Genomic DNA, 13,532 nt, shown 5'->3' with positions numbered 1-13,532 from the left:
TTTTGGGGAAGATACTTCTTCCTTGACATCATTTTCTGGTAATTCTCACATGGAATCACTTCTGATCATCTTCATTCTCTTTAACCAACACAAGCATTTGCTTATGTCATACAGTAAAGGGCTCATATTCGAACACATGTCTTGGAACAGATTTTTAATATAGATGGCTTTCATCTTCTCTTACATACTGGAATCTGAGACATTGTACAGTTTTTATTTTATCTATCTATCTATCTATCTATCTATCTATCTATCCGGTTTCTTGGGACAGGGTTTCTTGTGTAACACCCCCGAATGTCCTGAAACTCTCTTTGTAGACCAGGCTGGCCTCAAACTCTCTGAGATTCGCCTGCCTCTGTCTCCCAAGTGCTAGGATTAAAGGTGTGGGCCACGCCCGGCTTGTACAGATTTTAAAAAATAAATAAATAACCAACTCTTTACACATCTAAATGAAATGAATGAACTTCATTTTCAGATAGTAAGGGAGGTGTTATAAAACACTCGTTAGAGGAGGCCTTGGAGCGTGTGTGGTGCAAGCTTGGCCTGGGCAACAGTGAGTTCCAGGCTAGCCGTGGCTACGTAGCTGACCCTATCTCAAAACAAAGGGTGGGGCAGGACTTGGTCCTAACAGGGAGAGTACCCATATTCTCCCAACACATCTTGCAAGCCACGTCGGGTGAGGAGGAACACCCAACCCAGTCAGAGGCCTTCTCCTGCCCACCCACAAGCTGCCCATCTTCCCTGTCCCCCTGCCACACTGGAGTCCTCAAGAAATGGACTTGCAGCCTGAGCCCCTTGGAATGCAGTTCAGATCCACTGGATGGGCTCTTTTTGGGTTCCTTAGCCACTTCCACAGGAACCCAAAACTCTCCTGAGAAACATCATCACACACAGGCCTGCCATGTGCCAAGGCCTCTGAATTCCAGATGTTGAGCATAACAAACAGCAAGACTCCACATAGGGAGTCTCAGCAGGGCAGGTGCGAACAGCGGCCCTGGTCTCAATGTGAGGGGAGCAGGTGTGACTCTGTTGCCTCACTCCTGAGTTACCCCAAACCAAGCACATGGTTCTGTGGGGCTGGCAGGCTCAGAAATGCTGTCTGACCCTTGTCAGCCGGGCAGCAGGCCAGAGCTCAGGGTTTTCACCCAACCCAGAGGATTAGGTCAGAGACCATCCTCTGGCATGCACTGCTTCCTTAGGCCAAAGAGTAAGGGCGGCACTAGCCAGGGTCCAGCCTGGGCTTGCAGGAGTAATGGTCAGATAAGGGGACACAGGGACCGTCCATGTGACCTGGAATGGTAAAACGCTTTGAGCGTCTCCACCCGGGGAAGACACGGAGCCTGGTCATAAGAGATGGATGGATTCAAGGATGTAGCACTTGGGGCCTTGGAGGTCACCAGGAGTGTGAGTGGAATCTACTTGGGGCCCTGTCTTTCTCCACCGGCGGGTGGCGGAGGGGGGGGCTTCCAAGTTTAGCCCAGTCATCAATTCCTGTCCTTATTTGGGCCTCTGGGTGATAAGGATGCGACATAAAGAGCCTGGTGACAAGCCCACACAGCCAGACCACTGCAGAACATGGTGAGTGCTGGGTAGGGACCAAGAGACATCCAGGTGCTAGACTCTGTCTGCACTGCTGAGGCGCAGAGCCAGGGACTTCTGTGCCTCTGCTGGGCTCAGGGAAGTGATCTCTAAGGGTGGAGAAAGGCCCCTCATCCTGGCATTTCTGATAGTGCCCTGAGGTTTCATGTGGTAGGGAGGGGGGCTCTTTGGAGAACCGGAGAGAGGACCCTTCTGAGCATTAGTATTACAGGCCAGTAGGAAGGCTGGGACCCGAGGCAAGGCTGCAGCCACCAAGCAGGCCCAACGTGGCTCTTCCAACGTCTTCTCCATGTTCGAACAAGCCCAGATTCAGGAATTCAAGGAAGTGAGTATCCTATCTCCAACAGCCTGTCACCCCAGGGGTGTCCACTCCACACCCCAAGGACACCGCTCTTCTCTAAAGGTCAGCCTTGCCCCTCACACCACCCAACACTCTCCCTTACCTCCGGCCCTCCCTGGAAGGGAGCGGTCAGTACTCCTGCCTGAAGGCCCTCTCCTCACAGGCCTTCAGCTGCATTGACCAGAATCGCGATGGCATCATCTGCAAGTCAGACCTGAAGGAGACCTATTCCCAGCTCGGTGAGAGGATCCACAGACCAACCTCCCAGTGACCCGTGCTGTTCTCCTCAGGGGCTTTCCGGGAGAGAGGACAGTGCCCTGCCCTTTCTCTCAGACATGTCAGTCCAATCACACATCCCCCGGGCCCCCACCAGCCCCACAGCTGGAGCTGTTTCTGCCTCTCCCCTCACTGCCTGGGAAGCAGGGGAGGGCAGCCTGGGTCACCTCAAGTCCTTCCCTCATAGGGAGGGTAAGTGTCCCAGAGGAGGAGCTAGACGCCATGCTGCAAGAAGGGAAGGGCCCCATCAACTTCACTGTCTTCCTCACACTCTTCGGGGAGAAGCTCAATGGTGAGTCTGCATCAGGTCTGGGTCTCCGTAGCCAGACATAAACCTTACCTCGCCTGACCCCTGAGCCCCATGGAAGACTCACCTGACCTCACCTGAAAGCTGCGGACCCGCCCTGGCCATTGGATGTCCAGCAGTGGGTATGGAGCATCCCAGCTGACGTGGGTTCAGAAAACAGTCACTTCCAAATCCCAATTCTAATTTCCCAGCCAGGCCTGCCAACCCTTTTGATCCCCAGGAAGCCCTCTGTAGGGTGAACCCTCACACACAACTCTCCTGCACCCTCTCATCCTCCCCACCTTACCTTATTCATAAGAGGCAGCCTTGGCCCTTCGGTCTCCCTCACCATCCCGCTCCGTCAACACCTGCCAGGAAAGAGCCTGGCTCCCTTGTACTGTAAGTTGGTCCTGGGTGGGGCCTAGAGGCTGGGGACGCAACAGTTCACCTGGCTGCCTCCACCTCCAGGGACCGACCCTGAGGAAGCCATCCTGAGTGCCTTCCGCATGTTTGACCCCAGCGGCCAGGGTGTGGTGAACAAGGAGGAGTAAGTGAGGTCCTTCTCTCCCCGAGATGGGCACCACAGGGAAACCAAGAGGGTGGTGAGGTCCTTTGTGTGTCTCAGGCAGGTGACTAACCTTCCCTGGGCCTCAGCCACTCTCCCTCCCAGCTCAGGCTTTCTCTTTCCTCAGATTCAAGCAGCTTCTCATGACCCAGGCAGACAAGTTCTCTCCTGCTGAGGTGAGACAACCTGGTCTCAATCAATACCTGTGTTCCTGGCATTGCCACTCTAGCACTAGGAAGACCTCATGACCCATGACCCCTAGGGCTCAGAATCCAGATCCTTTGTGGGGCAAGCTAAATGGGTAACAGGATCTTCCCCGAAGAGATACTGTCTCTGTTAAGACTCAGAGGGGAGAATGCAGACTCAGAAGAGAGTTGGGTTCATCTTTGTGGTCAGGTGAGCCCTTTGTCCCCTCCCCCACTGGGGCCCACTTCCTAATCCATTCACCAACAGAAAAAAAAAAAAAAACCACCAGGCTGCAGTTTGGGATTGAAAAGGCTGAGTCCCAAAGCGGGGCTGTTGGGACAGGGTATGGTTAGGTCATCATATCTCTGCGGTCACGCCTTCTGCAGGTGGAGCAGCTGTTTGCCCTGACACCCATGGACCTGGCAGGCAACATCGACTACAAGTCCCTCTGCTATATCATCACCCACGGCGATGAGAAAGAGGAGTAGAGGCAGGCTGGCCTCGCCTCAATAAACGCTGTGCCTGAACTAGAACTGAGGTGTTGGCTTCAATGTGACAGACGGGGGGGGGGGGGCCAGGCAGGGGGCACGGGGCCCTGTGGAGCCCCGTCTTGATTCACCCCACACTACCAAGTAAAATGTGAGCCCTCGTTTTGCCTACCGCTGAATGCCAAGAGAGAAAATGGGAGGCACACAACCCCCCACGAGGCCCAGCTCGAGCTCTGGAAGAAACCTCTCCCTGGACACTTAGAAAAATTTCTGCAGAACATCCAGCTGGTGATGTAGTCCCAGGGACCCCAAACCACAGTCTCCCCTGAAGGAGAGACGGGTCCACAGCCCATTCTCCTCTTGATATGCTGGCTCTGCGGGCTCTGTGAGAAAAACACACAGTAACCTATTTAAAAACACAGCCAGATCTGGAGGGGCAGCTCAATGAAAGCCTTACACGGCATGTCCCGTGCCCTGGATCCCATTTCCAGCAAGCACCTTTCCCCTAGGGGGAAACCGCAATCATATTTGAAGAATAGGAAGTGTTAGTATTTAGGCAGCCTGCTTCCATAGGGTTACCTAGCAACTTGTGATGTCATCATGTGTCGCCCTGGCAGGCGTGGTTCAGTTGCTCCATAAAAGGACCAACCTGCCACTTTGTCGCTCCCTTAGTCTCTTGCTCTCTTGCTCTTCCCCTCTCTCTGTCAGGGTGCCCCTCCCCCCACCATGTCTTTCTCTCTTCTTCCCTCTCTCCATCCAATAAACCTCACTGGATTTAAGATTGGTTGTGTGCATAACAGGAAGACCATGGCATGATGGGGCATGACATTGGAGGGAAAAGGAGAGGGGGAGGAGGAGGAAAGATCACAATCATATTGTAAGTATAGGAAGACCATGGCATAATGGGCATTACACTGGAGGGGGAGGGGAGACCACGATCATATTTGAAGTATAGGAAATGGCATGATGGGGCATGATACTAGCTGCAGAGCTGGATCACACGCAGATGCTAGAGACTGGCCTCCTGCCTCACAAAGCCCTCACATCAAGGGTTTTGTCACCAGGTCATATACCTGGAGAATAGGGAGGGGACTGTCCCTACAGAAATGTTAGTGTTCCTTAGCTTCCCCTTCTCTGCAGACTGCAGAAGCAGGTGATTCCCCCCACAAGTAAAGGGAGACACATAAGGCCAGTGACTGCTCTGCCAAACCAGAGCTGGGCAGCAGCTCTCTGCATTCTCTCTCCCTCCGAGCCTGCTGCCATAGATGGTTCTCAGCTTGGAGCTGGCAGGAGGTGAGAAAGAGCTGGAGAGAGAGAGAAAGAGGAAAGGGAAAGGGAGAGATGGAAAGACAAAGGGAGAGAACTAGCTTTTACACTGTCCTTCATGAAAGCAGAAGAGAAAAGGCCTGTTTACCTGGTGTTCAGCATTGGTTCTATCTGGACCTGACAATCTAGAGACTTGAGATTTAAAGGACCTCATCACCCTCTTGGTTTCCCTGTTGTGTCCATCTGGGGGAGAGAAGGACCTCACTTACTCATCCTTGTTTGACTCCTTGGGGTCAAACCTGCAGAAAGCGCTCAGGATGGCTTCCTCGGGGTTGGTCCCTGGAGGTGGAGGCAGCCAGGTGAACTGTGGTGTCCCCAGCCACACTGTAGGGAAAAGAGGCTCCCACAGGCCTTTCCATATAGGGTCTGGGTCTGCTGGGGCACCGGTGGGGCTGGGTGGGGGATGGGCAGGGTCCTCTAAAAGAGGAGGTGACTGGAGTCCCTCCAGGGAGGTATGGAGACTCTGATGCTGTTGTAGCAATAAGGGCAAGAGGTTTGGGGTGTCCCTTTGTGAGGCTCCGGGGTAAGATGGCTTGGGAGGTTCCAGAGGACCAAGAAGAGCTCCGGGGTATCTGGAATGGTCACCTTGGGGTACAGGACAGTGTCGTCAGAGGCCCTTCACTATATAATCCAGACATCTTGGTCCTGCCGCCCCTCTTTGCCCCTTCTTCCTTCTCTCGCCCCAGTGGGCCCCTCTCCTCTCTCCCTCACTGCTCCCAATAAACCTGTGTTTATATAGTATAGCTTCGTCTCCCCATTAGCTCATTCTGTTTTATCTAACCAATCACACGCCTCTATGGGAAGATAGTAGAAGACCGATATACACCGAGAGGTCTCAGGAGGCCATGTGTGACCAGTGCTGAATGACTGCTATCCCAGCACCCAGAAGGCTGGACCAAAGGGCAGAACCCTCTTTCAGACAAAGAATCTACAGAGTGCATGTGTCCTCGTACTTTTCTTTGTCTTCGAGCAATTCGAACACTGGCTGGCCTGGAACTTGCTATTATAGACCAGGCTGGCCTTGACCTCAGATAGATCCACCTCCCAAGCAATGGGACTACAGGCCTGCACCACCAGCGTTACATGGTAAAACCCTGTCTCAAGGGAATTAAAAAACAAAACAAAACAACAGCAAAACCTTACCTAGAAATAAATAGACAGATAGAGATGGCTCAGTGGTAAAGACCAGTGGCTGCTCTTGGGGACTCATACCTGCCTATAATTCCAGTTCCTGGCCCTCTTCTGGCCTCTTCAGGCACCAGACACACATGTATTATACAGACACACATCCAGATAACACACACACACACACACACACACACACACACACACACACACATAAATATTAAAGTTTTAAAAATAAACAAAATAAGAGCAAGTTAATGCCCCAGGCACAAAGGAAGTTCAGGCATTCCCCCTTGTCTCCTACTGGGGCATTTGTCTAGAAATCTTGTAATTTTAGCATCTTTCTTGTCCTCTGGTTATATTAATCTATCTGGAAGATAAAAGGGGCCTCTTTCCAGAGTTACAGCCCGGGACCTTTTCCTAATGACCCAGGAGCCCCACTTGAAATGTCATCACCATGGGAGACAGCTTCCTTATCTCCCAGCTTCCCCAGGAGGGCAGAGGCCTAATTCAGCAGGCGCCTGGCTGTGCTTATAAATGCGCTCCCAGTCTCAAAGATAGGAGTTTATTTTTTTCCTCCTTTGGATAAAGGGGAATCACCAAACCCAAATGGCCCAGTCCTGAGGGGGACTCAGGATTCACTGTGAGTGACATATGGTTCCCTTACCTCTGCATAAAGCAGATGGAACAGGTTACCCCTGGATGCATACAGGGAAGGTGTCCATCTTTGATCTCTTCTGTGTTGTCAGGGACAATTATTGTGGAGCGTTTAGTGGTTCTTCTGTGTATTTTTTTGTGGGAAGGTTTTCTGGATTGACAGGAGATTTTGTTTTTCATTATCTTATCAACGTGGCCCAGTGAGCCATCCTTCCAGAGCCTTCACAAGCCAGGGGAAGGCACAGTAGCAAAGGGACACCCTGGGGACGGGGCTGACCAGGCTGCTGGGATGCACAGCATGAGCTGCTCCCTAAAGGCCCAGTCTGTGGATGCTGCTGGGACCCTGACGCTTTGGTGTCCTTTGATCTCAGCTCCTGCCTTTCCCCGACCCAGCTTCTCTCCACACATTCTTTCTTCAGCTGAATTAACACCACTGATTCTGTGAGAACCAGGCTCTTAGACTGCTGCCCTGGTATGAGGACTATGTGACCCCACATGCTGCTCCAGCAGGCATGGGACGCTCAAAGCCTCAGGCTGTCAAGGCCTGATGGATCCCTGCTGTTCTTCGGGCTATGCACATGGCCTTTAATCCAGACCTCCACAGGCTGGGGCCCTGCCTGACGGTAATGGCATGCTCTGATTTCACTGCACAGGAGATCAGAGAGTCCAAGGATGCTGTAGAGATGGGAGAAGTAGGCCCACATGTGCAGTGAAACTTCTGGACTCTTCTAGACTGGTAGAAGACGGTGTGGTGATATAGAGGGAATCACAGCCACGGTGAAGAAGCAAGCATTCCTCCCCCCAGGTATAACCTTACCCTAGCTGGGATTTTGTTACCTCATCTGTCAACTGGCTGGACCACACCTTAACAGCACCCAAAGGCTGGCCAGGGTGCCCACACCCCACTGTTGCCTTCTCTTCCTCCACAGTAACTAAATCATGCTGGATCTCTGGCAGCAGTTTGGCCAGCAGATACAACCAGGCAGTAGCTGTTTTCTGCCTAAAGGACAAACATAGGAACCTCCTTTCGCCTCAGATATCTGATGACATTCTTAGCCTTTGGTTGGTGGAAACTAGTGGTCTATTAACACATTCCAAAAAAGATTTACGTAAATAGTTACAAGGATGTCAGGCCAAACACAGAGATGGACCCTGAGTGGCTATCAAGGGGCTAAAGATAGCTCGAGATAATTAGGCTCCAGCTCTCAACAATCACAGTTCAAATCAGTCCATCTGACTGTAGATTCTGTAACATGGGCGTGACTCCCCCACCCCCGCTCCTGGGAATTTCAGTTCACACTGCATTGATATTTGTACTGATGAATCCCAGTGCAGAGCTGTAAGGCCTAGAGGTGTGTCTCTGTAGAATTAACCAGCAGAACAGATCCCACGGTAAAGCCACTCCCTATACTTGGATGTGACTCTCACATCCCCCAGAGGCTTCAAATAAAAACACAGATAAATTGCACAGCCTCTTGACAGTACCCACCCAACCCCTGCAGCCTCCTCCTCTTTTGTGGTCTGCCTGGAGTAATCCGATTCTGATTCAAAACTTCTGGGCACAGCCACTGTCTGGAGTCACTCGACAGTCAATCAGACAAGCAGATGACCTGGGCTTGGGTAACCGAGTCCCGTGTGAGTACTATCCAGGAGCCATGCCACTAGAGTTTAGTGGAGAGGTGCTCCCACCAAGAGCCAAAGCTGCTGCTCCACATGGAAGGCAAGACAGCCTGTGGCATGTTGACCACAAGCTGGAAGTTCTGCCCTTATTTGCAAAGGACCCTCTGCTGAGAGAAGGGGAAAAAAAGAATGGGTATGGGCATGGGGCACACACCTTTAATTCCAGCACTCAGGAGACAGAGGCGGGTGGACCTCTGTGAGTTTGAGGCATCTGGTCTAGACTGTAAGTTCCAAGTCAGCTAAGACTACCTAGTGAGAGAGACCCTGTCAAAGAGAAAAACAAACAGTAAGAGATTATACACAGGCAGGGATCTGACTCTTAGCCATTCGCCTGGGGCTGTAAATGTGGGAAGAAGGTCCCCATGGACCCCCTATCTCCAAGCTAATGGCTATGCACAAGCTCAAGCAGTAAGAGACCAGGAGCGGTAGTCAGCCCACGGCATCTTATTACAGCCAATAAAATCAGATCAGGCCTGTTCTGCAGATAAGTAGTCCCTCAGTTCAGCCAATATCCCAGTGGGGACCAACAGTAGCATTAGCCAAAGTCTGAGAGAGATCCACGCACACTTGAGACTTGACTTTATGTTGTAAGGAACAGAATGTCACTGTCCTCTGACCCCAATTTCTGGGTAGTCACTAACTCCACAGGAACCTAGGCCTCTCCAGACAGTCACCTGAAACCAGCCTTGAATGGAAGGCATGAAGCGCCAAGATCTTAGAATTCTGGCCATCCCTGAGACAATAGAGCAGCTCTGGCCAGTTCATCTAGGTTGGAAGAGCTTCAGGAACCCACAGTGACACTCCAGTCTCTGCTGCCGTGGCCACATGATGAGCGATTCCTACCAAACCTTCTCCGCCTAGTCCCCCTTCTCTTAGAGAAAAATGTAGTCAAGTCAAGCAGGGGAGCTAAGGCAGGCAGATTGCCAGGAGGTCGAGATCAGCCTGGGCTGCAGAATAAGACTCCGTCTCAAACAAATGAAAACCTCGTTCCATGGTAACTGTAAAAGCACAGTAAGACCGACTCTATTCCGGGCCATCGTATAGGAACCACAGCAATGAATTTTATCGTGGGGACAGAGACTGGGCCCAACTCCAGATGTAGTGTGGTGTGGCCAAGGAGCCAAAGGCAGCATCCGTGGATGGAAAATAACTGAGAGAGACACCAGAGTGGGGAATTCTGGCTAAATGAACTGTCTAGAATTTTTGATGAAGGCAAGCCAGGGTGGCCGGACATCACATGGGGGGGGGGGTAACCCAGATGAGGAGTGGAGGCTGCGACCAAAGTGACTCAGCAGGTTGTTTTCTAAAACAGGTCACGTGGAAGTGATCCCCAGGGCGGAGAAGGCTCAGGGGCCTGACTGTAGTTTGGCCAAGCTGAGAACCTTGGTCCGAAGCAAGCCCCTTCTCCGGCTGTGCTCATAGGCTTCAGGAAACTATCCAGGGGTGAGCATTTCCAGAAGGCCGTGTCTTGCCTCAAGCCCCAGGGCGCACGCGGCTCACCATGACTTCGGGAGGGCGATGTGAGGGTAACCCTGGGCCCTGACGTGGGACAGGGGCTCTGCAAATGCTAGCAGTGAATAAAGCGAAAATGGAAATCTCCGCCCAGATACGGAGGCTGAAGAGCCTTCAGAGACCCAGGCCCACTGAGTTTGCCGCTGGGAGCGGTTTAGGCCGAGGTTTTCCTCTCTGGGTAACAGTGTGCCTCCCTTCAAAGGCTGCTGGCGCAGGGCCTGCCCCTGCAAGCACGGGTGGTGCATAGTGGAGGCTTTACAGAGGAGGAGGCCTCTGCTAGGTGGGTCCCTATGCGCATGAGGGTGGGGTAAGGTACGTATGTGTGTACGTCGCGTGCGCGTGAGTGTGTGTGTGTGTGTGTGTGTGTAATACAGAGCCCCCTCTTGCTGGTCTCTTTTCCACGCCCTATGCATATACGGCCTATTTTCTCCAGGACATTGTCTCTGCGACCCTAGGCATCTGAAGCAACTTCTGTCCTTCCACATCTCCTTCTAACCTCAGCGCTGTCTCCCCCTGACTGGCTGAAGATCCTCTCCCGGAATGTGCCACTGATGTGCAGAGCCCCACAGCTCCAAAATAGAACCCTATCTCCCCTCTTGGCCACTTGCCATCAGCGGCGCCTCCGCCCCGATTTCCCCAGGACCCCCTGAACTTTTGACTTTCTCCGCATCCTCACCCCTCCCGGTTCGGGAGAAATGGAACGACTTCCAGACAGCCTGGAGAAACACCCTGACAGGCCGGTGGGCTCTCTGGTTAGAAACAGTCACTCTCGGCCCGCTGCTACCTACATCCTTGTGACCGAGCGTCAGGGATATGTCAGGAGGAAGCTGGAGAGATGGAAGCGGGAACTGAAAACGTAACCCCACATAAGAACACAGGTGCGAGTGGCCTCAGCACTGAGCATGCCCGAACAGTCCCAGAACACCGCTGATCCAGGCATAGGCATAGCTTGCGATTCAGTGAGCTGGTAAGGGTGCTGTGCTGTGACCTTCCCAGTACCTCTTGGGGTCTTTTCTCTACGCCTTAACCCAAGGTGAGATTGGAAGGTGGCTGGAGTCTGATGTATCTCCTTGGTAAAATGGTTTTCCTCATGAAAGTCTGAGAAGAACAGAATGATCTTGCCTTATTTCAAAACTGCTATTTTGGAAGGTTTTGGAAGCCACTCAGGGACTTTTCTCAGTTTTTGCTTCACTGCAGCAACTGGGTAGTGAGACAGAGGAAGGGGACCATCGTTTCCTGGTACTCTGGGCGGGTGTTATGCCCTGTTAAGATCTGTTAAGATCACTGTTTGTATTATTAACGTCATTATTGAAGGCTTTCCTGGAGTTTGTGTTCCTGTAAATAAGCAGAGACGGAGGGCAGACACATGCCTCCTTAGCTGGCAGCGTGGGCTCTCTGCCGCTGCCCTGGCTGCCTTGAGCAAAAGGACTGTCAGGGGCTGGAGGGATGGTCCAGCAGTTAAGAAGAGCACTGGCTGCTCTTCCAGAGGACTCAGGCTCAGCTCCCAGCACCCACATGATGGCTCACAGCTGTCTACAACTCCAATCCTAGGGGCTCTACCTTCTTCTGGCCTCCAAGAAGACTTCATGAATGTTGTGCCCAGACACTAGACAGGCAGAACACCCATGCACATAAAATTGTTTAATAATAGACAGGAGGTGGTGGCCCATGACTTTAATCCCAGCACTCAGGAGGCACAGGCAGGCAGATCTCTGTGAGTTCAAGGCCAACCTGGTCTACAGAGTGAGTTTCAGGACAGCCAAGGCTACACAGAGAAACTGTCTCAAAAACAAAACAAAAGTTTAATAATAATAATATTTTTAAAAGTCCATCATTCAGACAGTCAGCCTTATACCAGCATTCTGAATGGCCCATGGATACCTTGAAAAAAAAAAAAAAACTGTCCAACAGCGGCAGCTGGCTGCTCTAGCTCCTGAAGGTGCTGTCTCCCGCTGGAATGCTTCCAACAGTTTATATCAGACATTGTACTCCAGCAAGCCTTAGTGAGCTCTAGACCCTGCAACAATGCCTACCTAAGGTCAGAAGGGGAGACTCCCTGACTCCCCGACTCCCCTCCGAGGCCTAGTGGGGACTGCAGTGACAGATGCTAAAGAGGCAAGGCTGTGATTTGCCTTGGAGAAGTGTTACATTCAAACACAAACCTTCATCTGCAAGGGAGGTGGCTGATTGGCCCTCCTCTGACTATATTCACAGATTAGTATGAATCTTAGATTCAGTGAAGTGGCTTAGAGACACTGCTATGCCCCTTGGCACCTGTACTCACACATGCTCACACACACACACACACACACACACACACACACACACACGATTAAAAAGAAAAGAAAAAGAAAAAATAGCAGAGGAGCAGAGCGGCAGCCACAGCCAAGAGGTCAGCAGGGGAGAATGAATCTGGCTCCTTAGCTGCTGGAAAGCTCAAGGGCATGGCCAGGGCAGGACCAGCGGGAACAGTGGGAGTCAAGATGGCAGAAAGTTGAGGTTAAAGAAGGATAAAAGACTGGCAGGAGCCAGAGGAGAGGAACCACAGGCTCCTGAGAACTGCCAAGCCTTAGGGCCAAGGGTCTCAGGTCTGGGAGCTGGAACACTGCTGCAGTGAAGGGCTCCTGGTTCCTCATGCTTGGGCTTGCCTGCAAGTTGCAATGCCAGCTGCAGCCAACCACTGGGAAAGCACAGTTTCCTAGGCCCACAGAGGAGCTGTAATATGGGGCTGTTAAGAGGTGGCTCAGCAGTTAAGAGCATTGGCTGCTCTTCCAGAGGACGGGTTTGAGTCCAGCATACACATGACAGCTGACAACCGTCTGTAACTCCAGTTCCAGGGGATCCAACTCCTTCTTCTGGGCTTTGAGGGCAACAGGCATATACCCGGTACACAGAACACCCATACACATAAAATTAAGAGCTTTAAAGAGCTCTAATGCTTACTGAGTCAAGCGTGCCTTGCACAAGCAGGCCACTAGAGGGAGCCAGCTGTTAGAGCTTTTACTTGCCCAGTGTTATTGCTCACTCTGGCCATTCACCGAGGAAAACTAAAGCTACCAAACCCCAGTGCTGGGAAAGCTTGTCCTTGCCCATGCACAATTCCTGTTTAGGTAAAAGACCCTAGCCAGATGACTGGTGACAGCGGGGTTTCTGAAGGTAAGACACATGAACAGTGCAGTGTCCTCTTAAGACCAAGCTTTCTGGGGCTGGAGCGCTAGCTCGGAGGTTAAGAGCATTGGCTGTTATTCCAGAAGTCCTGAGTTCAGTTTCCAGCAATCACATGGCGGCTCACAACCATCTAGAATGAGATCTGGTGCCCACTTCTGGCCTGCAGGCATACATGCAGGTAGAATACTGTATGTGAATACTATATACATAATAAATAAGAGACCAAGCTTCCACCTGAACAGGACTGGGTGTTGGGATCAGTAAGCAGGCACTTCTATGGCCAGCTTCAAGGGACCTGATAGACCAGTTATCAGGCAGTTGTAA

The 13,532-nt window shown here is 51.9% G+C and overlaps 1 protein-coding gene across 2 annotated transcripts; it reads left to right on the top strand.

Annotated features, from left to right (window-relative positions):
* The first annotated feature begins 1,253 nt into the window (after positions 1-1,253).
* Positions 1,254-3,785, top strand: Myl7 (myosin light chain 7). Of its 2 annotated transcripts, none has more exons than XM_060365626.1 (8): positions 1,254-1,404; positions 1,522-1,578; positions 1,811-2,002; positions 2,103-2,178; positions 2,403-2,507; positions 2,970-3,048; positions 3,194-3,242; positions 3,639-3,785. In XM_060365626.1, exons 2-8 carry the CDS (start codon positions 1,576-1,578, stop codon positions 3,738-3,740), a joined length of 606 nt encoding a protein of 201 aa, XP_060221609.1. In that variant the 5' UTR covers positions 1,254-1,404; positions 1,522-1,575; the 3' UTR covers positions 3,741-3,785. The 2 variants fall into 2 exon arrangements, with proteins under 2 accessions (XP_060221609.1, XP_021488333.2); XM_021632658.2 differs by having other exon boundaries at positions 1,315-1,404; positions 1,811-1,924.
* Positions 3,786-13,532: the final 9,747 nt, after the last annotated feature.

Source organism: Meriones unguiculatus, chromosome 12 (assembly GCF_030254825.1).
Source record: "Meriones unguiculatus strain TT.TT164.6M chromosome 12, Bangor_MerUng_6.1, whole genome shotgun sequence".
In the NCBI taxonomy this organism is placed as follows: Eukaryota; Metazoa; Chordata; class Mammalia; order Rodentia; family Muridae; genus Meriones; species Meriones unguiculatus.
Note: the sequence above shows the minus strand (reverse complement) of the source record. Positions and strands in the feature narration are given on the sequence as shown.

Bases quoted from the DNA above. Each gene is read 5' to 3' on its own strand.
- Myl7 (XM_060365626.1), top strand. The intron at 2,179-2,402 runs GTGAGAGGATCC...CTTCCCTCATAG, and splicing joins GGAGACCTATTCCCAGCTCG to GGAGGGTAAGTGTCCCAGAG. The intron at 3,049-3,193 runs GTAAGTGAGGTC...CTCTTTCCTCAG, and splicing joins GGTGTGGTGAACAAGGAGGA to ATTCAAGCAGCTTCTCATGA.